The 26,650-nt window shown below is 47.0% G+C and overlaps 1 protein-coding gene across 2 annotated transcripts; it reads left to right on the top strand.

The window, feature by feature from the left end:
• Nucleotides 1-894: 894 nt before the first annotated feature.
• On the top strand, nt 895-25,930 carry TXNRD3 (thioredoxin reductase 3). 2 transcript variants are annotated; one of them, XR_005774171.1, is made up of 17 exons: nt 895-1,111; nt 7,468-7,528; nt 7,831-7,940; nt 8,481-8,588; nt 11,193-11,265; nt 12,432-12,551; nt 12,631-12,773; nt 13,909-14,024; nt 17,032-17,257; nt 17,486-17,578; nt 18,204-18,280; nt 18,361-18,517; nt 20,387-20,494; nt 20,887-20,982; nt 23,582-23,716; nt 24,526-25,623; nt 25,657-25,930. XR_005774171.1 is itself a non-coding variant. In XM_040407005.1 (16 exons), exons 1-16 carry the CDS (start codon nt 1,007-1,009, stop codon nt 24,586-24,588), a joined length of 1,791 nt encoding a protein of 596 aa, XP_040262939.1. In that variant the 5' UTR covers nt 895-1,006; the 3' UTR covers nt 24,589-25,930. The 2 variants fall into 2 exon arrangements, 1 of the variants encoding a protein (XP_040262939.1); XM_040407005.1 differs by having other exon boundaries at nt 24,526-25,930.
• The last annotated feature ends 720 nt before the right edge of the window (nt 25,931-26,650 follow it).

The following is a 26,650-nucleotide window of genomic DNA, read 5'->3' as shown; positions in this document are numbered from 1 at the left end:
ATATAGTGCCACAGAGCACCCACATACTGCAGACAGGGCACATAGTACCACAGAGCACCCACATACTGCAGACAGGGCACATAGTACCACAGAGCACCCACATACTGCAGACAGGGCACATAGTGCCACAGAGCACCCACATACTGCAGACAGGGCACATAGTACCACAGAGCACCCACATACTGCAGACAGGGCATATAGTGCCACAGAGCACCCACATACTGCAGACAGGGCACATAGTGCCACAGAGCACCCACATACTGCAGACAGGGCACATAGTGCCACAGAGCACCCACATACTGCAGACAGGGCATATAACACAAGTGGGGGGGGGGGGGGTAAAGGCTGCACTGATGAGCGCCCCACAATGGAAGCCTCGTTAGTAGCAGTCCTTGTAGGAAAATCCCGCCGGTAGAAAGAAATTACTGTCACCGACCGGGTGAGACACCGACCGACCGGGTGGCAACCCTAGTTGCAGGAAAGTACAACCTGCGTGAGGGGCCCGGGCATTTGGGGGTGGGGGGGCATTATAGGTCTTGTATACCCCCTTTAAGAAGACTGGGAACCAAAACTTTATGCGCCAAAGTTATTTTTGCAGTTAGCAAGAAGTTCTCATAAGGGCAAATACTATAACATCCTGCTGCACAGGGTTAGGCGGGTATCTGTGCCCTTCAGGGATGTGGGAAAGCTGAGTGAAACAGCAGGTTGGACTTGGCCTGGACACATAGCAGTCAGTGAGCTCCGCAGCCCCTTCCTCATCAACGTCTTCTGGACACGTTCTTGCCGCTTCAAGTTCACGTGACCCCGGGACGTCCTGCCTGCTCATCATTACTAGGCATTCTGCGCGGTCACGTGGTACGCCGGGAGCTTTGACGAGGCGCTGGATGGGCGGAGCTGAGTGACGTCACGTCATGAGGTTGCCACTTGCCAGGCGGGAAGACAGCACAGTGACATTATTTAGACCGACGACGGTGTCTGAGCAGGGTCAGGGCGAGACGCAAACACCATGCCGCCGACTCGCAGGGAAGCTCTGCGGAGCCGGGTGGAGGAGCTGGTGGAGAAGAACCCGGTGATGGTCTTCAGCAAGAGCTCCTGCCCCTACTGCGACAGGGTGAGTCGGGGGTCGGGGCTGCGCTCTGTCTGCATGACTCTCCAGGTGTGGAATCTCCCATAATTCCTGGCGGGCGGCAGTATGAGGGGGGGCTAGGAGCTGCACCCTTCTGGCCCCTGGGGTCCTCGGATAGGTGGGGCCCCTGAACTTGCCATTCAAGTGAATGGGATAAAGCTGTATCTGCGCAGAGCCCAGGCTGTGTGGTTCCTGGGACTGTCTAGTCTGGATACAAGTGTAACAAATCCTCAGCTGTGAGAAGCATTACTAGGACTAGTTTTCAGCCCCTGAATTTAAACAGGAATGTTCCCCTTTACTGGCAGCAAGCAGAGATACTGAACTTGGTGGAGATTTAACGAAACTAATGCTCTCAAGAAAGCTGTCCGTGTTAGGATGGTTTAGGTAATGTGTAATATTATCCTGCTGCTCCTGTAATTATACATCCCTGATGTGTCTGCAGACCTAGTGAGCGCAGCTCTGGAGTATAATACAGGATAAGTGATGTATGTACACAGTGACTGCACCAGCAGAATAGTGAGTGCAGCTCTGTAGTATAATACAGGATGTAACTCAGGATCAGTACAGGATAAGTAATGTATGTACACAGTGACTGAACAGCAGAATAGTGAGTGCAGCTCTGGAGTATAATACAGGATGTAACTCAGGATCAGTACAGGATAAGTAATGTATGTACACAGTGACTGCACCAGCAGAATAGTGAGTGCAGCTCTGGAGTATAATACAGGATGTAACTCAGGATCAGTACAGGATAAGTAATGTATGTACACAGCGACTGCACCAGCAGAATAGTGAGCGCAGCTCTGGGGTATAATACAGGATCAGTACAAGATAAGTAATGTATGTACACAGTGACTGCACCAGCAGAATAGTGAGTGCAGCTCTGGAGTATAATACAGGATGTAACTCAGGATCAGTACAGGATAAGTAATGTATGTACACAGTGACTGCACCAGCAGAATAGTGAGTGCAGCTCTGGGGTATAATACAGGATGTAACTCAGGATCAGTACAGGATAAGTAATGTATGTACACAGCGACTGCACCAGCAGAATAGTGAGCGCAGCTCTGGGGTATAATACAGGATCAGTACCAGATAAGTAATGTATGTACACAGTGACTGCACCAGCAGAATAGTGAGTGCAGCTCTGGAGTATAATACAGGATGTAACTCAGGATCAGTACAGGATAAGTAATGTAATGTATGTACACAGTGACTGCACCAGCAGAATAGTGAGTGCAGCTCTGGAGTATAATACAGGATGTAACTCAGGATCAGTACAGGATAAGTAATGTATGTATACAGTGACTGCACCAGCAGAATAGTGAGTGCAGCTCTGGAGTATAATACAGGATGTAACTCAGGATCAGTACAGGATAAGTAATGTATGTACACAGTGACTGCACCAGCAGAATAGTGAGTGCAGCTCTGGAGTATAATACAGGATGTCACTCGGGGTCAGTACAGGATAAGTAATGTATGTACACAGTGACAGCATCAGCAGAATAGTGAGTGCAGCTCTGGAGTATAATACAGGATGTCACTCTGGGTCAGTACAGGATAAGTAATGTATGTACACAGTGACAGCATCAGCAGAATAGTGAGTGCAGCTCTGGAGTATAATACAGGATGTAACTCAGGATCAGTACAGGATAAGTAATGTATGTACACAGTGACTGCACCAGCAGAATAGTGAGTGCAGCTCTGGAGTATAATACAGGATGTCACTCGGGGTCAGTACAGGATAAGTAATGTATGTACACAGTGACAGCATCAGCAGAATAGTGAGTGCAGCTCTGGAGTATAATACAGGATGTCACTCTGGGTCAGTACAGGATAAGTAATGTATGTACACAGTGACAGCATCAGCAGAATAGTGAGTGCAGCTCTGGAGTATAATACAGGATGTCACTCTGGGTCAGTACAGGATAAGTAATGTATGTACACAGTGACTGCACCAGCAGAATAGTGAGTGCAGCTCTGGAGTATAATACAGGATGTCACTCTGGGTCAGTACAGGATAAGTAATGTATGTACACAGTGACTCCACCAGCAGAATAGTGAGTGCAGCTCTGGCGTATAATACAGGATGTAACTCAGGATCAGTACAGGATAAGTAATGTAATGTATGTACACAGTGACTGCACCAGCAGAATAGTGAGTGCAGCTCTGGAGTATAATACAGGATGTAACTCTGGGTCAGTACAGGATAAGTAATGTATGTACACAGTGACTCAGTGTGATTTTTATCAGTTTATTTCCTGTTGGGAAATCCTAATTTTCCTGTAATTTCTGCCGTCACATGCAAATTATGGATAAGGACAGAAGCAGGAAGGTTTATGTTCAGGTCACCTGTGGATATCTGCGGGCAGCATACGTGGTGGAAATAAATGTCAGGGCCGTTTCCGTGTGGGAGCGAGATCCTCTGTTCTGGACTTGCAGGAGCGCAGGGCGTGACGCTGATTTATAATGCTGTGTGTCTCTGCTTGACCTTACAGGATCATAGTGACATAAAGCCGTCTGTGTGATCCTGTATCTGTAAGGTCAGAGGCACACATCAACATTGAAGGACACTAACACCTATAAAAAATTGCAGACCAATCCGACTACCAAATTTGTACAAGAACTAAAGAGCCTTTTGCAGCAAGCAAAGGAAAATAACTTAATTACTAAAGAAGAGCTCAAAGTTCTGTACAAACCGAACCCAGTACTTGCAACATTTTACGCAATTCCCAAGATACACAAAAAAAGACATCCAATCCCCGGGAGACCGATAGTGTCTGGGAATGAGAGCTTATGTGAGGGGATAAGTGGCTACGTCGATGAGGTGATATCCCCATTTGTCCCCAGTCTAACATCATATTTGAGAGACACCAAAGACGTTCTGACCAAATTAAACAATATACATGTAGAAAAGGGAACCTCACTAGCAAGCCTAGACGTTGAGGCACTATATACTAGTATCCAACACTCTAAAGGCATAGATGCAGTTAAATACTACTTGGATTCCAAAGGCACCCAATACAAAGATCATTAATGAGTTTGTTTTGTCACTTCTTAATTTTTTACTCACTCACAATTATTTTATATTTGATAACGATTATTATTTACAGATCACTGGCACCGCAATGGGCACGAAATGCGCACCAAATTTTGCTAACTTGTTTTTAGGATGGTGGGAGGACAGAGCTGTTTTCTCCGAAGCACACAGTCAGTACACTAAATATATTACATATTGGGGTCGTTATATTGACGACGTCATTATACTGTGGGAGGGTGCACAAGAAGATTTTTATGAATTTATTAAAATTCTTAATAATAACACAATCGGTCTAAAATTCACAGGTGAAATAAGTAAAAACAAACTCAACTTTTTGGATGTGACCCTCAGCCTTTCAGAGAATGGAAATATAGAAACAGAAATCTATAGAAGGCCCACGTCGAGCAACAGCCTTCTCCACTGGTCCAGTTACCACCCAATGCCTCTGAAAAGAGGCATTCCAGTAGGCCAGTATTATAGAGCGAGAAGGAATTGCTCTACTGAAGAGTGCTTTGAACGGGAAAGTAAAACCCTATATCAGAAATTTTTAGAACGAGGCTACCCAAAAAAAGTTCTACATAAGGCGTATCGGAAGGCAAAAGAAAAGAATAGAAATGATCTTCTAAAAACTCAAGAACCAACCTGCAGTGACAAGATAGTACGCTGCATAGGAACATTTGATATTAAACATCAAGAAGTGAGCAATATTTAAAAAAAATATTGGAACATACTAAGATTAGATGAAGACATAAAAAGTGTCATCACAGAACATCCCTCAATTACATATAGAAGAGGTACTAATCTTAGAGAACAATTAGTACATAGCCACTTCCAGAGGAACCTTCAACAAACAGAAAAAAACCACATGGCTAGCCACAAAAGGGTCTTACCCCTGTGGGGAATGCCAATTCTGCAGCAGAATGCTAGCATGTAAAGAATTCGAGAACCCAGTGGACCACAAGAAATATAAGATCACCCAATACATAAACTGTAAAACCACAGGAGTGGTATACGCAATATTATGCAGTTGCCCAAAAATTTATGTAGGGAAAACCGTGCAAGCACTCCGTAGAAGAATTTCAAAACATCTGAGTGATATCAATCTAAAAACAGATTCCACACTTTCTCGACATATACAGGCAGAACATGGTGGCAAGAGTGATAATTTGAAAATATGGGGCATAACCAAAATTAAATCAGGCCCGAGACAGGGGGATATTGACAAAAAATTGCAGCAGGAGGAAACTCGCTGGATTTACAGGCTTAAAAGTCTTTCACCCCAAGGCCTTAATGAAGGTTTTACTTACGCATCTTTTTTATAAAAATTAGCAAAATAAAAAGATATTAGTAAAAGAAGAAAAATTCAAAGTAAATAAATGACACCTGACCTTCTTGAATACAACAAAATGATAAAGAGAGTGGCAAACAAAATAAATAAATTAAACAAAATAATATAAAATAAAATAATCCTAAAAAATCAAAAATTTTTATAAATCCAGATCCATCCAGAAATACATACCAAGCATCACCTACTGGTAAGATCTGCTACTATGGACTGGCCTGCAGAGTAAACAAAAAAAGATAATTAAAATTCATACTTAAATAAAATAACAATAAAAATAAAATAAATAATAAATATAAAAAATAAAATAAAAACAATAAAAAAATAAAAAATTAATAAAAAACATCATTGCCTTCTAAAAAGATATGGCAAAATTTGACTGAATTTAAACAGTTGGAACAATAAATCCTAATATAATATTTATACATATATAGAAAATAATATATAGTAATTACAGAGCCAGGGGCATCAAAAATAAAAATATACAAAATCTAAGTAAACTATTCATATGTGCATTGCAAAATGCTGACAAAGATGAAAAATAGAGCAAGGAACAAAGGTAATAAAATATATAAGCACTGAGACATGCGCAGTAAAATAAGATACACAGTAAAACTTCTAAGTGTAGAGACATGCGCAGAACTGCTCTATATTAATTATATAAATCTACAGTAATTAGGAATCAGCAAACAAGCGAGATCTGACTAGTAAGGTAATGCTAACAACACAAAGATAGATTAACTTATCAACAAAGGAATATAAGCATATTATATCTGGGACCTGCAGACCAGCCAGCAGATCGGCGCCGGTTAAAGCTCTAAGTATTAAGACATGCGCGAGACTTGAGCAAAAATCGCGCTATCAGTGACGTCAGAGCCCCAGCGTCACACCAGTAGGAGGTATTAAATACATCCGGTAATGCCGCTCACTTCATAGACTGCCCGATCCCCTGAGGACGCCATGTATATGGCGAAACATGTCGGGGGGCAGCGCTTAAGGTTTTAGGTCACAGTGGACAGGATTAGACAGTACTAGCTACTAAGCAGCGAGTCGGCAACATAGCAAGTCATTGCGCTGCTACCGGTGGCAGCATAGCAAAGACAGTGCCGGCACAGTAAATAATTGAATGAATTGCAGCACTCAGATAGGCAATAGGTAGCAAGCGCTCAAATATAAATACCAACAGTACGAACTGGAGCATCGGATAGGCAGCAGGCAGGCAGCGCTGCATACCTAATACCATAAAAACGTCATTATACAGTGCCGACTGATACAAACAGCAAACAGTCTGCTCACAATGTAGTATGATAACGCAACAACTCAGTAGATATAACGTATCTGTTTCAGCAGACAACTAACTACCAGCTACATAAAGCTATAGTATAAATGTAAAAACGAATGTCAGCAGATGCATTCATACTGAACAGCACTGTCAGAATCCACTGTTGAGAGTTTTAAACATTTAGGTAGGTTAGAAATAAGTTATCATTGTTATTTAAAGAAAACCTAATAAAAGTTAATTTTTATTAAATAAAAATCACCAACCCAAAAAAAAGCGCACGTCAAGAGTAGGCAATTATTAGTCTTTATTGACTATATGTAAATTGCAGAGCAGAGGATCTCGCTCCCACACGGAGCCCGATTCCTACAATGGACTCGCTCGTGTGAAACGGCCCTTAGGCTACATTCACACAACCGTCACCCGTCCGTTTTAGGTGCCCGTCTATGGGGTTATTCACGCGGCCGTTTCAATTGGTTTATGGCCATGAACGCGGTTCTTCACTGACCATCTGTCAATTCAGGAGAGAGCGCGGCCGGTTCTGAGCGCAGACGTCCCGAGATCCTTCAGTTACCAGTGAAAAGATTCACATTTAGACTGTAGAAGGCTTCGGTAGATGCGGTGCAGATGTCCGGGTATGAACGGCCGTTAATACTGATTTGTGGTGGTTTCTCCTCCAGGTAAAGACCCTCTTCACCGAGCTGGGCAGAGAGTATTTTGCGCTGGAGCTGGATCAGTGCGGTGAGTGAACCATTAGACGTCCACGTCCCATGTAATTGTCCTTTTGCTCGGTTCGTAGCTGTTAATGTTTGACGTGTTTCAGGCACAGCTCGATGCCCGCAGACCGCGTGTGCCGTGTAATCATCTGTCATGACACGCGTCCTTGGGGCCGTATTGAGCGTTAATGGGCGTACTGCGGTGAAAATGGGCGCCATTCACGAGGACGCACGGGAGGCGGACTCTGAGTGGTCAGCGCCCGTTCGTCTCATGGGAAGAGGTGGCTGTGTGGTCATTGATTGCAGTTTGTTGTTTTCCCATTCTAGAGGACGGCGGCAGTATTCAGGACACGCTGCATGAAATGACCGGACAGAAGACGGTCCCCAACGTCTTTGTGAATAAGACCCACGTGGGCGGCTGCGATAAAACTCTCCAGGTACGAAGCTGCCTTTTATTTCTTCAGTGCATCAAAAGTAAAAAATCAGAATTGCTTTGCAAATGGTCTTGGGGTCCATTCACGGATCCGGCAATGTGCGTTCTGCATTTTGCATACTGCACATCGCCGGCACTAATGGAATATGCCTATTCTTGTCCGCAATTGCGTACAAGAATAGGACATGTTCTATGTTTTTCGGGACCGGAATTGCGGACCCGGAAGTGCACCCTAAAGGAGGTTGTCCTTAATGAGAAAAGCATGGCTGCTTGTTGTGTCTGGTATTGCAGGTCAGCCCCATTCACTATAGCGGGCACAACCCATGGACGGGCGTTTCCCTGTTTCTGGAAGAAAGGAGCCATGTTTGTCTGATCCAGGACTAATCTTTCCCTGTTGATGGTAGATTTGGGGAATGTGGGGGTGGAGTAAAATCAGTGCGTGTGGATCCAGCCGATGGGAGATTAGAGGAGTCAATGCGCGGCAGGAGGGGACAAGTAAGTGACGTCTGTGCGGTTTCCCTAATGTGTGTGTTTTGGATGGCAGGCTCATCAGGACGGGACTCTGCAGAAGCTGCTGGACAAGAACGCTGTCACCTATGATTATGACCTTATCGTCATTGGGGGCGGTTCCGGCGGTCTGGCGTGCTCCAAGGTATTGTCTCGCCCCATCCTGGTTCCGGCAGTCAGTTTTGCATGTGACAGCAGGTGTTGGTGTAAACACTTATTGTACGGTTTTCTCTATTATACATTTCACATTAGTGTTTTCAATTCCGCTATTGAGATTCGTCATAGGAACTCAATAGCGGAAGAAAACGCTTCAGTTTTGTCCCCATTCATTGTCAATGGGGACAAAATGGAATGCACTAAAATGCATTCCGTTCCGTTTGGTTGCGCTCCCATCGCGGTCAGAATAACGTGTTTTTCTGTCCGCGATGTGGTGTGCAGCAAGATGGATCAGTCCCGACACACAATGTAAGTCAATGGGGGATGGATCAGTTTTCTCTGACGTAATAGAAAACTGATCCGTCCCCCATTGACTTTTAATGGTGTTCATGACGGACGCATGCGGCTGTATTATTGTAACGGAAGCGTTTTTGCAGATCCATGACGGATTTGCAAATAACGCTAGTGTGAAAGTAGCCTTGGGCTTCATGCACACGGCCGCTGTTTTGGTCCGCATCCGAGCCACCGTTTTGGCGGCTCGGGTGCGGACCCATTCACTTCCGCATCCGTTGCTCTGTTCCGTGGCCCCGCTAAAAAAAATATAACCTGTCCTGTGCATAAGGCCTTACTTGCATATCCACAACAGGAGCTCGTCTGCAGCGATGAACTAATGTTCAGGGCCGGAAGATCTGTAACAAGTGCTGCAGATGCCGTCCTGCTTCATGTTCATCAGTGTCGGAGAACTTAAAAGGGGTTATTTTTATGACCTGTCCTCCTAACACCCCCGCGATCAGCTGTTGGAAGGGGATGCGGCCTCAGCTTGTGAAGTCGCGTCCATCAGTTATATGGCCTTTCTGCATCTCATTGCAATGAATGGGATTGCGCTGCATTACAAGGCACAGCCGCTCTGCAGTGCTCGGTATACGAGGAAGAGCGCCTCGTCTGAGCGCTGTGGTCTATCAAACAGTTGATCACCGGGGCAGCCTGTATTTGATCTCAGGATAGGTCACCATATTTAATTTCTGGAAAAAGCTGTGCCCATCTCAGAGGGTGGCAGCGTTTGTTGCGTGGTGTCCCGGACAGTGAAGCATGGCGGTGCCTTCACCCGCTGTTCCCAGTTGCCTCTTGATTGCAATCATTTTCTGCAACGTCATTCAGCTCTGATCTACGGCCGCGTACATCTCCAGCTTGTAGAGCGTGCTCCCTGATCACGTTACTGACACTAAGCTTTTATCTCCCTGGTTTCATTTAGGGTGAGTGCACAAGCCTTTTTCCTGGGAGGAGGAGGTGGACTCGCCCTTTAGACATTGGGTTTAATTGCCGTTAATAACATGCATCTGGCAATGTAGGGTTGTCTCGCCTTTACCACTTAGGCTAGAGCCACACGGCGACGAAAAGGGCACAACTACATCGTGACATGTCGCGCAAAAGTTTTATAATGATAGTGGTGCCCCGCTGCCACACTATGGTCGCACAAAAATACAACGGTGCAACACCACTGACTGTCGTTCTAAAAAAAAAAAGTTGCTTGACTTTTCCCGCGAATAGAAGTTGTGCAACACATGCGGCCGTGTAGCCCTAACCTTGGGGTGCTGCCACATGTTCTGTCTTTTTAAAGCAGTTTTTGAAGCTATAATCGGGTGTGGATCACAGCAGGAGACAAAGTATTAAAGGGGTATTCCGGTTGGTTAAAGTTATGCCCTTTCTTGTCCATAGGGGACAACTCTCTAACCAACCAGAATACCCCTTTAAGGGCAGATACAACTTTTCCACCTTTTGTCAATCCACTCCTGGTTTCGGCTACAAAAACTGTCAGAAAACCGGATCCTGTGTCCGCACCCCTTACAGTATCGTCGTCCCACAGCAAAAGTGAATTGTTCTGTGAGGGGGTTCTCGTGGCCCTGTTTGTATGAAGAGACGTTCATGCATTCACCGTGGGGCTGACAACAATAGTAGCGCGCTGTCCTCGTCATTCTCCTTCAGTGGCCCAGGTGCCATATGTTGGCTCCAAGATGAGTCTTTTATGCTGCCCGTCACCCATGGAAGCCGTGTAACGCTGTCACATTGCAATCACTTAGACTTGTTGCTGCAGGCCCCGTGTATGGGGGCGAGTCCTCTGCGCAGTCCTTTGTATGTGCGTTGCCTTGTGACATGAATAATACCGTCCTGTGCTGTCAGGATCCATGTGCGGCTCGCTGCTCTGGTTCATTTTCGCACATGTGGCATAGAACGTGCTTCATGTTTCCTTACATCGTATCTGAAGCTTATATTTTCTATGCTTTTAGCTATTTTGTAATGGTGTCAGGTCTAGGTCTCATTTAAGGCGTGAAAACCGGCATAACCTAACGTTGGTGGGATGCCAAGAGGAACATGAGGATGGGGTTATCCTGGGTGAATCTGTATAAAGGGTTCTGTCCCTCCCTCACTGCTGCTGGTTACCGTTCTGTGCTGGCTCTCCGCGTGTCACGTCCTGACCTGTATGACCGCAGCCTACCTGAGTCTCTTCTTGATGCTCGGCGGGCGGGAAGACCCCTTTGTATTAAGCAGCCCCCCTTCCTGCAGTAGTTATTTATAATATGTTCTCTCTTTATAGGAAGCTGCAGCTCTGGGGAAGAAAGTCATGGTGTTGGATTTCGTTGTTCCTACACCTCTAGGGGCTTCTTGGGGTAAGTTTTGTGTTGCGTAGTTCAAGATCTCTGCTTGTTGACAGTAAGGCCTATTGCACACGACCGTAGTTATGGTCCGCATCCGAGCTTTCAGTTTTTGCAGCCCGGATGCGGACCCATTCACTTCAATGGGGCCACAAAAGATGCGGACAGCGCTCCGTGTGCTGTCCGCATCCGTTGCTCCGCAAAAAAAATATAGCATGTCCTATTCTTGTCTGTTTTGCGAACAAGAATAGGCATGTCTACAATGGCCCGCCTGTCCGCAAATTGCGGAAGGCACACGGGTGGCTTCCGTTTTTTGCAGACCGCAAAAAACGGCACAGTCCTGTGCATAAGGCCTAAATGTAAACTTTCTGGAGCTGACAACATATTCTCACACAGCTGCAGTTTGTTACAGTGTGTCAGTGCAGGCGACATGTGAAAGCTTAATCACCAAGAGTGCAGAACAGGGAAGAGATCTGTGCTGTTGGTACAAACCCTCAGCATTGACAGCAGGACTAGCTGCCATCAGGAGGCCAGACCTCAGGGACCCCTCCGAACACTGAAGGGACCCACAGCTGTGGTGTAGGCTGCACCCCCTCCACTATTCATCCCTGCGCAGCAGTGCCCGGCTATCCGCTGTGCAGGGAGCTGTAGTATGCTGACGTGGAAGCGGCCATATACAGCTCCCTGAATAATGGGTGGCTGGGGTGCTGATGTGCAATGAAAGGTGCAGCAGTTCTAGGGGTCCCTTCAGTCTTATTGTATTACACAGCCCAATGTGGGAGACGATTTTCGGGAGGGAAGCATTCCCTCCGGCAATCGCCTCAGTCGCCTGCTCACTAGCGGAGGAGACGGCTGCTATTTGGGGAGGAGCGAATGCTATGCCAGCGATCGTCTTCATACTGTATTGGGGTTTGTGGTGTCTGATCCCAATCTACCCCCTGCAAACGATAGAATGCGTCGGGCAGCCGGCTGCAGTATTACACTGCAAGATGATTGCTAAGAAGCAAATGCTTTACAAGATGGACTTTCCTGCAGATTACGGAGATTGACTGGTAACGGCAGACAGTTGCTGCTTTGGCCTTGAATTATGGAAGCCGCAACGGCTCCAAGACATGAAGGTGTCTTTCCTGGAATCCTCAGGCCTCGTCTCTTATGACTAATGTGCGGCTGCTTTTACACAGGGCTTGGCGGCACATGCGTCAATGTCGGGTGCATTCCCAAGAAGTTAATGCACCAAGCGGCTCTCCTGGGACAATCGCTGAAAGACTCCAGGAAGTTCGGCTGGGAATACGATGAACAAGGTAAGAGGGGAGCGTCCTGTACCGGAGGCTTTGTGTCAGTAACCGCTTTGTAGTCACATTTATAATGTTTTATTCCCAGTAAAACACAACTGGGAGACCATGAGGGAGAACATCCAGAACTACATTGGCTCTTTGAATTGGGGCTACAGGGTATCGCTGAGGGACAAGAACGTCCGCTACGAGAACGCCTACGGAGAGTTTGTGGAACCGCACAAGATCAAGGTGAATATCGAACATTTTATGTAACGCCGAGTTCTGTACGGTGCCGTCCTCGAGTATGAAGTGAAGATACTGGAAAGCTCTACATCAGAGTGCAGCTGCTGCAGAATCTCTTAAGGGTTTTCTCCACCACATAGCAGAGATCAGAAATATCCGTCCTATGAATGGCTGAAAGGGGAATAACCCTTTAAGTTTCAGATGGCAGCCGTTACGATGAATAGTCACTTATGTATTACATGAACCTCCCAGATCCAGAGCTGCTGCTTTGACTTGAAGTGGCTCCTGACTGAATGCCCCTTCCCCAGTTATGTCCTCATGCCCGTTATGTGATGGCTTACCCTATACTGTGGACAACCCCTCTGAAGACGTCATAGATTCTCATCGGTGTGGGTCCAGTGCAGAGACCCCCACCAGTAACTATACAAGAGCACCCTCTACCCCTTCCAAATGCAAAAGCTGATGAGCCCTAAGGCTACTTTCACACTGGCGTTCGGTGCGGATCCGTCTTGTATCTGCACAGACGGATCCGCACCGATAATGCAAACGCTTGTATCCGTTCATAACGGATCCGTTTACATTATTCATTAAAAAAAAAAGTCAAAGTCAAAACGGATCCGTCCTGACTTACATTGAAAGTCAATGGGGGACGGATCCGTTTTCAATTGCGCCATATTGTGTCAGTGAAAAACGGATCCGTCCCCATTGACTTACATTGTAAGTCTAGACGGATCCATTAGGCTCCGCATCGTCAGACGGTCACCAAAGTGCTGCAAGCTGCGTTTTTAGTGAACGCCAAAATAAAACGCAACGGAGACCAAACGCAGCCAAACTGATGCATTCTGAGCGGATCCTTATCCATTCAGAATGCATTGGGGCTGAACTGATCTGTTTTGGGGCCGCTTGAGAGCCGTAAAACGGATCTCGCAAGCGGACCCAGAAACGCCAGTGTGAAAGTAGCCTTAGAGGTACCATAGATGTGTATTACCGTGCATGTCCGGCCTGCACCTCCTCAGGAAAAGGAGCGCGCTGCTCTGCAGAGCCTCGTGGCCCCCTCCTTTTAGCTGTTGTGGGGGTCTTCTACCAGTATGCTTTATTAAATAGCGTTAAAATGGCATTTTGTTCCCTTCTGGACTATTAGGCAACAAACAAACGAGGCAAAGAGAGCTTCTTCACGGGAGATAAGTTTGTCATCGCCACAGGGGAGAGGCCCCGATATCTCAGTATCCCGGGTGATAAGGAATTCTGCATTACCAGGTAAGTCGAGTACTTACAGGTAAAAGCGGTCTGCTCCCGACTTGGCTTTACCACATACCAGTCTGGCAACTCTTTTACGAGGACATTGCACCAGTTTCCTTATCTCGGCCGCGTTCTTGCAGTTTTATGATGTGGAGGAGGATTTCCAAGTGCATATTTGTGAGCTCAAGGTTTCAGAAGCCAATTTCACTTTTTAGTATTTAACCCCTTAACTGCCAATGTGCCTGCATGGATGTTCTGTGACGCTCTGGAGCAGGTGCTCAGCTGCCTAATACTGTAAGTGCCAGAAATGGAAGAGTCATTTAACTCTTTGATTGCCGTGGCCAAGAGTCACTGCACCATAAGCATAGCCCACCCTTTAAAATTACTGGGGACCTAGAAAAGACCCTAGGACTGTCTGTACAGGTAACCACTGAACCTACTACTACTACTGCTGCTGTGCCTCTGAATAAAACAAGGCCTTAGGGTTCATGCACACAAACGTATTTATTTATTTTTCTTCCACATCCGATCCCCTTTTTTTAAGGGTCGGATGCAGACCTATTCACTTCAACGGGGCCGCAAAAGATGCGGAGAGCGCACCCGTCTGCATCGGTATGGCCCACAAAATAGAACATGCCCTATTGTCCGTTCCTCAAAATGCGGAATGCACACATGTGCATGAGCCCCTACACAGCCACAGCAGTGATGAAAGGAAAAAAAATCAAGCTAAAGGGAACTTGTCCCTGGAACAGCAACAAATGATGAGAAAAATGGCACCAGTGGATCCGCTGGAGATTGGTGTTCATGGTCAAGTGTGGTGACTTGTGCGTCATCTGATGAGATCCCCTCTTCAGCCCAAGTGCCATTCAGGCCCGGTCACAGCCGCACTCAGGTGGGACAGGGGTTGTCCAAACCACCATGAGTCGCTGAGAGTCTAGCTCTTATCGACCTGTCGGCTCCGCTCGCCCCCCGTGTGCTGCATGGACCGTCGGCTCCTGAACTTAATGTGTTGGAAGCGGGGGAAAAAAGCCTAAGTCTCTCCAGAATGGCCGGTCTCCTGGTACGCAGTGATTAGTAGGATCATGGGCGCCCAGGCCTCATTGGTATATGCATCATTTATTTAGGAACACATCACGTGTAATGTTTCTTTGTACTCGTCGGCGCTTGTAGTATTGAGTCTGTCGCCTGTAAGTCATAGACTTGCAGGCATTTGCAAAGGAAGGGAGTGTCGGGCGTTAAAGGTTTTGAAATCCCTGACGGCTTTCTCCATTTACAGTCATGAAGCAAACTTCCTCCGTAACTGTAAACCCTCGCCCGCCTGTGTACACACCGCTCGGATGTAAATAGAATTTACGGATACCAAATGACTTCCTGACATCTGATTCAATGTCTGCAAACATTCACGGAGTCTGTTCTTTTAAAAGGGTTTTTAATTTTGGGATTCCATGCAACACCCAGGTTCACACACAGCATTTTGCAGTGTTTTTATTTTTTCCTGAAAAATAGCGGTAAAACGATTTAAAGGGGGTTGTCTGGCCTTGGAGTAGATACCCCCCCTGGGGTCCTTTTGCTGTTCCCCTAGACATGAGCCCACTCACTCGTCCACGATACCTCCATTGCCAGCTGCTTCTGCTCCCTGCAGGAAGCTGCTTGGTTCCATGACTGGTATGACCAATCGCAGGCCGCAGCAGCTTGAACGGTACGCCATGGCTGTGATTCTGCAGGCCTGCGATTGGCTGCAGCGGTCACTGGACCATTCCTGATCCTGCCGGGAGAGGAGGCGTCCAGTAACGGAGCCGTGGCAGGACTGTGGGCAGCTGGGCGGACTTTTGTATGTTAAGGGGAGGACCCCAGTGGTCATCTGCTCCAAAGCCGGACAGCCCCCCTTTAAGGAAAATATCACCCACCCACCCAAAAAAGGGGGGGGGGGGGGTCTAAAGGAGACCTCGCCGGACATGTCTATTTTAGTAAATACTTGCATTCCCCATACAATGCTGGAAATATGTAATTGACAACTGAGTGTCACCCATCACACTTCCAGAAGGAAGAACTGAGGAACTGTAGAGCACAATTCTAAGAAAAGATGCTTCCATTTTTTTTTTTTTTTTCCCATGTAGAATTAGCGTATTTACCCTAACAGACCTGTATTAACCCAAGTGACTGGAAGAACTGGGCAATCTATTCTGCGTCGTCCCAGGGCCGTGTCTCAGTTTCTTAGATTCCCAGCATCTCTTGGCTTTGCTAAGGATCGCGCCCGGTTGTGAGCGAACGCCTCTTACGCAGCTCGTGTTCTGAGTGCTTCAGTATAATGGGGTCCGGAGGTGACAGAACCTTGGCACCGGATGGCCGTCCGCAAGTGAATTCCTCCCAGTTTGTGTTAATCTCCTCTTAAGCCGCTTGTTGCGCTTCTTCCGCGTATACAAATAGCGACTGTAATATTTAATTGCTGGGATTATGGTTGTTAATTAGCTGAAATCCTAGGTTCGTGGAGAATCCTAATAACCTCCAACCACAAGAATACATGGGAAAATGGTGTAAATTTTAACCCTTTTGCTGGCAGGGGAGACGCATCGAGGAGAAGAAAGAAAAAAAAAAGGGGGGGGGGTGTTACCCAGATTTTTGCAGTCATGGGCGCCTGCATGACCTCAAAGCTTTAAAGGGGTTTTTCAGCTCCTGATATTGATGACCTATCCTTCCATTCACTCCCAATGGTAGTTGAGCTGCGTTAACCCGGCACGGCGCTGCGCTTCCTGCTCCATTCACATTGCCAGATCTAGCGCTGGAGGGAACAGCTGATCAGTGGGGTGCGGGGTGTCGGACCCTCACCGACTGTATATTGATGATCTATTCTGAGGATAGGTCATCAATATCAGGAGCCTAGAAAACCCCTTTAAAAGGGGTTGTTCAGCCCTGGGGACCTTTTCTGCAGAACTGACCATCCATATTTTTTTATTTATTTTTTTAAAGCCTAATATTGGTGCGGCCACCCTCAGATAACCCCAATTTGCATTATTTTTCTTTATAGCGATGATCTCTTCTCGTTGCCGCACTGTCCTGGAAAGACGCTCGTGGTTGGAGCTTCCTACGTGGCTTTGGAATGTGCCGGTTTTCTTGCCGGGATCGGCTTGGATGTCACCGTTATGGTGCGCTCCATCTTCCTACGTGGCTTTGACCAAGAGATGGCAGATAGAGCTGGAGCCTACATGGAAACCCACGGAGTGAAGTTCATCAAGAAATTTGTACCAACTTCAGTAAGAAACAGTCTTGTTGTATTTTTAATGGGCCACCAGTGGGGGCGCCGTTTTTATTTTAGCTGTATTGCAAGCATATTGAGCCAGGACATGAGGATTAGTGGCAGAGCCTTGGCTTACGCAGTGCCGCCAGAGTTATGGATTGTGCTGCTCGTTTGGGGATGCACTACTGATGGTGTTTGCCTCGGGCTCTAATTGATGCATTAATAAGCTTATTCATCTGAACAGGTGGAGCAGCTGGAGGCCGGGACTCCAGGGAGGCTGAAAGTGATCTCCAAGTCTACTGAAAGCGATACCGTCATTGAAGATGAATATAATACAGTGAGTGATCTATAAGAGTATACACTTGTATTGGAACGAGCCGTCCTATTGAAATGAATGGGCTTGGGTGTAATTACACCTGCTCACCGCTGTGGATGCAACGGCAGGCAGGTAAACAATGAAGAGGAGGCAGCGCTGGCACGGCGCGCGCCTCTTCAAGCAGCTGATCGGCGAGGATGTCTGCTTTCAGATCCCCGCCGCACTCACGGCGCGCGCCTCTTCAAGCAGCTGATCAGCCGGGTGTCGGATCCCCGCCGCTCTCACGGCGCGCCTCTTCTACAAGCAGCTGGTCAGCAGGGTTGTCGGGTGTCGGATCCCCGCCGCTCTCACGGCGCGCACTTCTTCTACTACAAGTAGTTGATCAGCGAGGTTGCCGGGTGTCGGATCCCCGCCGCTTTCACGGCGCGCGCCTCTTCTTCAAGCAGCTGATTGGCGAGGTTGCCGGCTGTCAGTTCCCCGCCGCTCTGATATTGATGACCTATCCTGAGGATAGGTCATCAATAAATATAACTTGGACAACCCCTTTAATGTTAGTTTTAACCAGTTCTCCTTTTATAGTACCCAGAAATGCAAATCATAATATTCTTTCCACCCTAAAGGTTTAGTCCTTTTTCTTTTCTTCTAGGTCCTAGTTGCTGTTGGAAGAGATTCTTGCACTAGAAATATTGGTCTTGAGAAGATTGGAGTGAAAATCAATGAGAGGTGAGAGCCGACGACTTTCCTTCTGCCATTTATCGTTTCTGTTTTTATTGTGTTCTGAATATCTTAATTACGGTTTGTAGGAATGGAAAGGTTCCTGTGAACGACGAGGAGCAGACCAGTGTGCCTCACGTCTATGCCATAGGGGACATACTGGATGGAAAGTTAGAGCTGACGCCAGTGGCAATCCAAGCTGGTCGGCTGCTGGCCAGGAGGCTATATGGCGGCTCCAAACTCAAGGTACTGTATGATCCTACTACAATTCCCAACGTGCCCTGACCACAAGTTGCAGAAGACTTTACTCCGATTTACAATGGTCTTTCTGCATCACTATAACAATATACTCTGCACCTGCAGATCTGCCAGCTTGAAAGTGCAAATGGACAATCTGCAGCAAAATCAGCAAGCAGGTTTTGTTGCAGACCCTTTGCACCAGAGGTCTGCAGTGAAGTAACTGCACCACATGTGGCCTCACCCTAAACTGTGTGCATGGGTTTAACAGGATGAGCATCCACTTGCCACTATTGACATTAGACAGATGCTTATCATTCTCAAAAACATACAAAACTAAGATGGTTACAATGCATTCTAAGTCTTTTTGTTACGGCCTTGTGCTAAAATATAAAAATAATAAGAAACAAATCCTATTTTCCCCATTGATCTGCGCACGGTCCCACATAATGAGAAAGTGAGAACATAATGTTAGAAAAGAAAAACTAAAATCCTGCCGTACGTATGGATTCGCACAAGTATTTTGCAGTGATTCCAGTCTTCTTGGGGAGGATGCCACAAGGTTTGCACACCTGAATTTGTGGAGTTTCGTTCATCCTCCTCTCCAGCTCTGTCAGGTTGGATGGGGGCCGTCGGTGGACAGCCATTTTCAGAGATGTTCCATTGGGTTTAGGACTCTGACTGGGCCACTCAAGGACATTCTCAGAGTTGTCCCTCAGCCGATCATGTGTTGTCTTGGTTGTGTGCTTAGGGTCATTGCCTTGTTGGAAGGAGAACCTTCGGCCCGGTCTGAGGTCCAGAGCTCTGGATCAGGTTCTCATTAAAAACCTCTCTATACTTTGCTCTTTTCAGCTTCCCCTCCACCCTGACCAGTCTCCCCATCCCCCCAGCATGAGGCTGCCACCACCATGCTTCACTGTAGGGATGGTATTGGGGCCTGGTTTCCTCCAGACGTGATGCTTAGAATTGAGGCCAGAAAGTTCATTCCTGGTTTCATCAGAGCAGAGAATCTTTTTTTTGTGAACTCCAGGCTGGCTTTCATTTAGAGACTTTTTTTAATGGCCACTGCCTTAAAGCCCAGACTGGTGGAGGCTGCAGTGATGATCGACCTTCTGGAAGTTTCTCCCATCTGCACACAGGATCTTTGGAGCTCGGCCGCAGTGACCATTAGGTTCTTGGTCGCCTTTTACCACGACCCTTCTCCCCCGATTATTTAGTTTGGTGGGCGGCATCCCTAGGAAGACTCCTAGTTGTCCCAGACTTCTTCCATGTAAGAATCATGGAGGCCGCTGTGCTCTTGTGAACTTTCAGTGCAGCAGGAATGTTGTTGTCTCCTTCTCCAGATTTGAGCCTCCACACGATCCTGTCTATGAGCTCTACAGGCAGTTCTTTCCTCCTAATCGCTTGGTTCTTGCTCTGATATGCATTGTCACCAGTGAGATATTATATAGATAGACAGGTGACTCCAATCAAGATGGAGAAACATCTCAAAGATGAAAGAAATGGGAGGCAGCAGAGCTAATGTTAAGTATCCTAGTAAAGGGTCTGAATACTTATGTCCAAGACAAATTTCAGTTTTTTCTTTTTAATAAATTTGCTAACATTTATAAAATTCTGTATTCACTTTGCCCATATTGGGGTATCGAGTGCCGATTGATGGGGGGAAAACTGGAATTTTTTATCACAAGGAGCAACATAATAAAATGTGAGAAAAGGGTCTGAAGACTTTCCAAATGCACGGCGTATAGTCTTCAACACCACAAAGTGAGAAGCTGCGTCCGTGTAGATGTTGTTTGTCTGGGTTTTATTGCTGCCGCCTGGGGTCAGGTGCGGTTTGTGTCTCTTGCCAAAGTCTAACGGAAATCCTCTTTCTTGCAGTGTGATTACATCAATGTACCAACCACAGTGTTTACTCCAATGGAGTACGGCTGCTGTGGATACTCGGAGGAAAAAGCCATTGAAATATTTGGCGAGGAAAATCTAGAGGTTAGTACCCGGGTCCTGTGCCCTACTACTTTGCTTTAATCCTATACGTGACAGAAGGCTGTATCAGTGGTGGAAACCACGCTAAGGGGATTGTCCGGGCTCACAGAACCGTGCCACGCGTCTCCACAGGTTCATTTGAATAGAGCTGTGATGGCTAACCTCCGGTGGTAAAACTACCACTCCCAAGATGTACACTTGGCTGTTCTCAGAACTCCGTAGAAATGAATTAAGGATGCTGGGAGTCGTAGTTTCACCACAGCTGGAGTGCCGGAGGTTAGTCATCCCTGGAATAGAGCCGTACCGGTTATGTCGCATGGACCGGCGTGCTGCTGCTCCTGTCCCTGCGCAGACTTCTCTAGAGCACTAAACATCCCGTTCTCTTCTCTCTCTAGATCTACCACACTTTATTTTGGCCTCTGGAGTGGACCGTTCCCGGGCGTGACAATAATACTTGTTTTGCCAAAGCAATCTGCAAAAAACATGATAATGTAAGTGTCATTGGCGTTTTTTCTTGCCTAAGGTTCAGGGTCGGTGTGCTCGCGAAGAGCGGAGCTTGCGCCATTGTTTACACTGGTTCCTGTTTTTGAGGCCATGAGCATATACATAGAAATGTCAGTCTATGTATATAAATTACACCCCCCCCCCCCTTAGAGACTATTCTATTCAGAACACTTAGGATTTTTTATTTCTATTAGGGGAGGGTGACCTTCTATATTCATTTACATTTTATTGAACACTCGAAACTGGATCCAGAAAGATGACCTAACACTTTCCAAGTCCCCTGGCTGCACACGATGTACCAACAAAGTGAAGGAGATTTGACAAACCTCACGTAGACTTTGCTTTGTTTCTTAGGTGCAGAAAGCGACCTGTTGTGCAGATTTTAAAATCCGCAGCACGTCAGTTGTTTGTGCTATTTCGCACTTTTGTAGAAGGATTTTCCCCATAGACGAGGGATTATTAACATAAAGAGCAAAATCTGCAACAAAAAAAAAAGCACCAAAACTAATTTTTGTTTATTTTTATTTGTGTGGTTTTGGTTCAGATTTCATGCAGATTTTCTGCACCCTTAGGCCACCCGCACACGAGTGCAGGTGAATGCACATATAATCCACATACATTTCCGTGTGGATTTATGTGCGTTTCTGCAGCATATCCGCACCAAAATATGCAATGTCTAATTTGCAGATTTGACGCGGTTTTGCCACAGATCTCAGTCTTCCATTGAAAAGTGTGAAATCCGCAGCTAAAACCGCAAACGTAACCGCATTGCAGGTCAATTTCCACACTGAAAAAATCCGCACCGTGTACAGGAGATCTGTGTGATCTCATACAGGTTCCTGGTACTGTCTTACACTGCTGTTTGTCCGCACGGGAATCAGCAAGTGCGCAGGTGGCCTTAAAGAGGACCTTTCACCGCTCCTGACCGGCCTGTTTTAATAGCTTCATGCATTCTCCATGTAATAACGATTCTGGAGCCTCTATTCTTATGTCTCTATGTTGTGCCGTTCCTTTATTGCAGGGATGGCCAACCTGAGGCCCTCCAGCTGTTTCAAAACTACAACTCCCAGCATGCCCACACTGCCTCTAGCGATCAGCCTACAGCAGGGCATGGTGGGAGTTGTAGTTTTACAGCAGCTGGAGAGCCGCAGGTTGGCCATCCCTGCTTTATTATTTCTACTAGAAGTTATGAAAGAATTGCTATTAGCCTTCAGTAAGGGTACAGAGGGGTGCTACCAGTTGGGGAAGGGGGGGGTGTACCTGCAGTCTGAAAATGGCAGCACTGATTGGATAGAGTTAGTCTGTGCAGGGACAGGTTACCTCCCCTCTGTACCCTACTGAAGGCTAATAGCCATTTATTCATAACTTATAGTAGAAATAATACAGGAATGGCACAACATGGAGACATTAAGAACAGAGGCTCCAGAATCGTTATTACATGGGGGATGCATGAAGCTATTCAAACAGGTCGGTCAGGAGCGGGGAGGGGTCCTCTTTAATGTGCCATAAATTGGACCTGACAAGTGCCAAATTTTCAGAAGGTCATAGAGGGCAGATGGGTTTAAAAAATTTCTGTAAAAATGCAGCTCTCGATGTATGTGATAAAAGGAGTCTCATTCCCTGTGATGCAGACAATATATATTAACAGATGTTCCAGTTCATGATGAACTAGGGTTGGGCGATATACCGGTGTTCACGATATACCGCGGTATTAAAAAAAAAAACTGCAATATCGCTGTTTCCTAATTACCGCAGTATTTTGTGATGTCATCGAAGCGGTCATGTGCGCTGACTGCTTCAAAAACTGCTGCCGCCCGGCCCTGCAGGCTCCTCCTCGCTTGCTCCCATGGCGTCTGAATCGGATGACGCCCAGGCTGAGCAGCGCAGTACAGGAGCGAGTGGCGGGAAAGTCAGTCAGAACTTAGTCCGACCCCCCCCCCCCCCACAAAATTCACTTCGCCTGCGGAGAGAGACCCTAATAGCAGCCAGCAGGCAGGCAGAGAATGAGCCGTCGGGAGTCCCTCCCTCTCCCATGACATGACCAACAAGAAGCAATTACTTTGTGGCTGCGCTGCTGCCCCCATACTGTAATGTCTCCTTGTGGCTGCGCTGCTGCCCCGGCGAACGCTGCCATATAGTGTGACAATTAATGTCTCCAAGTTGTAGCTGTCTGGCCGCTGCCCCAAGCCCATGTCTCCTTGTGGCCCCCATTATCCCCATAAAGTATAATGTCTCCTTGTGGCTGCCCCTATACAGTAGAACGTCATCTTGTGTTTTTTTTTTTTTCTTTTAAATGGGTATTTATCGCGATATATGTCGTTATCGCGATAAATTTCTTAATATCGTTATCGACTGAATTTTTTCGATATCGCCCAACCCTATGATGTACCTGATTGATTCATGGTCTTCACTAAGACCTTCAAATCCATCAGGTTTGCACATGTCCAGACGGCTCCCCCCTGAACAGCGCAGTACAGATGACTTATCTCTGTGACCGTCTGGGCATCAAATGGTTAAACCTTTAGTAATTGCACTTTGTTTTGTGTTGCATTGCACATTAATCGCCCTCGTCTGTTACTTTGTCAGGAGAGGGTGATTGGGTTCCATGTCTTGGGGCCAAATGCTGGTGAAATCACTCAGGGGTTTGCAGCTGCAATGAAATGTGGTCTGACCAAAGAGAAGCTGGATGAGACCATCGGAATCCACCCGACATGTGCAGAGGTGAGTTAATCCCAACCTCCTAACCTGCTTTCTTCAGGAGCGCACCACACTCGGGGCCACAGCAGAGCTGCGTGCTTCTCGCCTGCCTGACTGAGCCCCTTTCTGTATTCTGACTCTGGAGGCAATCGGCTGATCGCTGTGGCTCCGCCTGCTGCTTGCAAACGCTTATTTCTCCTGCAGCGGCCACTGCAGGAAAAAAGTGGTATTGCAGGGTGATACCATGTAAACCTTAGCGGAGATGCTCCTGGTATACTTCTGCGTCTCGAAGAGAAGGGTCCTCTTCTGTGACGTTCATAGAGCTTATGGGAAAGGGTTGTCCGAATGGGTCAGTACCTCCCACGAAAGAGGACTTCTGCCTCCTATCGACCTGCAATGGCTGGTACAACTACCTGGATCTATAGCCAGATAAACCTGTAATGGAGGCAGCTTTGTTTCGGGTGTATCGGCCCGTCGTGTGAGCAGGACGCTTGTCTGATTACCAATTGCTTTTATTCCAGCTTTTTCCATTTGCTCTCGAGCTCTCACCAAGCTGCTTAATGCAAACATATGCTGTAAATAGTCAAATAAAGTAATTAGCGCTGCTGGCGCCGCTCTCCTTTAAATGGCCGCCTGTTCAGTTTCCTCTGCTGAGGCGTAACCACCTGTACATCATAAAAGTCGACAATCTCCGCTTTTACTCTCCAGCTGGGCGACTAATCCTTTATTTCCCTCCTGTCTTGTACTAAAGTTCCCGATTTGTATCTCATCGCAGTAAAACGTCCATCTTTGGATTTTTTTGTAATTTTTTTTATTTTTTTTTCCCCTTGTAGATATTTACAACCATGGAGGTCACCAAATCATCCGGAGGAGACATCACCCAGAAGGGTTGCTGAGGTTAAGCCCTGCTGTTGACTGTCCCCTTGACTGATCTTCCTGCGATACGTTCGGTGTGGGTCATCAATGCGTTTACCCACAACTCCCGGCGGTCGACACGAGGATGAGTCTCGAGGGTGAGCGGTGGAACAGCAGGGTTTCCGAGAGGCCTGGACCTGTTTGGATTAGCGTTTGGATCTGCAATGCTTGTTATGAAGCCTCTGCTCATCACCTCTCCTGGAGGAGAGCAGCGGCGGATGACCAGACACGGTCTGGATCACTACTACTACTTCATCATCTTCTGTCTGCAGTTTATTTTTTTGATTTAGGAGTATTTTTTGTTAACCCTCTCCCCTCTCGTTTATTTTTCTACGCCGCCACTTCTTGTAGCCCCCATCACCGACATTCTACGTCCTGTCTGATCCCTCTAAAGACACGTCTGTCTGATGCAAACCTTTCTGTCCATCTGTATTTATTTGAGCTGTAACCGAATAGTTATGTCCTCATCCCCCAACTTACCCGATAGGAGCTCGTCCAGTGGGTCTCCACTGTTCCTACCCAGACCGGGGGGGGGGCGATGCCTGTGGCAGAACATTGCACCCTCAAGGCTTTATTAAAGGAGTTTCATGTGATAAAATGCTCTACCTTTTCCAAGATCTCTGCTTGTTGTCAGTAAATGAAAACATTTCAGTTTGCAACCAGAGGTTAAAAAAAATATATATATGCATCCTGATAAAAATCCAGCTTGTGATACACTGTACCGGCCCCTGAACCAAATGGTGTTTCACCTTAAGGATGCTGCTGGGATAATGGTTTGTATTCATGGACAGCAAGCAGGGATTGAAACATTGCCTTTAATATTAGAAACTCCATGGGCATGATGGAGGAGGGGTGCCTCTCTGGCGAGTCCTATGTTGGGGGGGCTATGAGACCTTAGCTCCAGGCAAAAGATGAATTAGAGTTACAATGTAATGCAATTGGTGGGAGGTCTGACACATGAAATGGATAGTTATCAGATTGGTGGGGGTCTAACCTCTGGGACCCCATGAGAAAAGGTGTCCTGCATCTCCCTATATGAATGGAGTGAGGGGTCTCTCATGCACGGCCTCTCCATTCATCTAGGGGGGAGTAGAGCACTTCATCACCTGCCGCTCCTCCTTTCCATGCAGATGGGGGACATAGGGGTCCTGGTCGTGGACGTCCCAGCAGTTGACCTCTACTGATCCAGTGTTTACCCCCCCCCCCCCCCCCCCTCCCCCTGTACTGAGGCTGCAGGTCTCCGATCTGTCATGTAGTAGTTTTTTGTGTATGTTGCATGTAGTTTTGCCCGTGTGATCCTGTTCACAATGATGGTGCATTAAACTGTGATACAACATCTGGTGTCGGAGGCGTCTCCTTTACTGTGTCACGTTCCTGCCATTTCTATGCGTGGCGTTACTTCTCCTGTGTCAAAACTAAACACTTGCCTCATAAGGGTAAAGAGGGATCTCTGGGGTGATGGTACAAGCTGCGCCCTGATACTCAGTGGTACCACGGCCAGGCCCATTGGGGGAAGGGGGTTAATTTTATACTGCGGGGACATATAGCATTACATAACTGATCAAATGAATGGTCGATCATGTAACACGTGGATAGAGCAGGGGCCACTCTCCAGGCTCGGTGGCATCTATAAGCTCTAAACAGGAAAAACGCAGAATGGCCGTAACCCTGATGCAGTGTGGGACATTACTGATATAGATGAGGGTTCATTACAGGGGAGGAGATGGCGGCTGGATGCCCTGAATCCATGAGAACCCCCCCACAGTGATGTGGTGGAGCTGATATATGAGCGACTATGCTAGGGGCCACATGATGCCGGAATGGCCGGTCTTGTGGGTGTTGCTGATAGGTAGAGGTTAATGCCTACCAATCGTGGACAACAAAGGGCAACCGGTGACTGAGTTGTGGGTGCCTGAGGCCCCTTTCACACGGGCGAGTATTCCGCGCAGATGCGATGCGTGAGATGAACGCATTGCACCCGCACTGAATACCGACCCATTCATTTCTATGGGGCTGTTCACATGAGCGGTGATTTTCACGCAT

This window comes from Bufo bufo, chromosome 9, assembly GCF_905171765.1.
Source record: "Bufo bufo chromosome 9, aBufBuf1.1, whole genome shotgun sequence".
NCBI classification, from domain to species: domain Eukaryota; kingdom Metazoa; phylum Chordata; class Amphibia; order Anura; family Bufonidae; genus Bufo; species Bufo bufo.
Note: the sequence above shows the minus strand (reverse complement) of the source record. Positions and strands in the feature narration are given on the sequence as shown.

Bases quoted from the DNA above. Each gene is read 5' to 3' on its own strand.
- TXNRD3 (XM_040407005.1), top strand. From the start codon at position 1,007: ATGCCGCCGACTCGCAGGGAAGCTCTGCGGAGCCGGGTGGAGGAGCTG. The intron at 14,025-17,031 runs GTAAGTCGAGTA...TTTTCTTTATAG, and splicing joins AAGGAATTCTGCATTACCAG to CGATGATCTCTTCTCGTTGC. The intron at 18,518-20,386 runs GTACTGTATGAT...TCTTTCTTGCAG, and splicing joins ATGGCGGCTCCAAACTCAAG to TGTGATTACATCAATGTACC.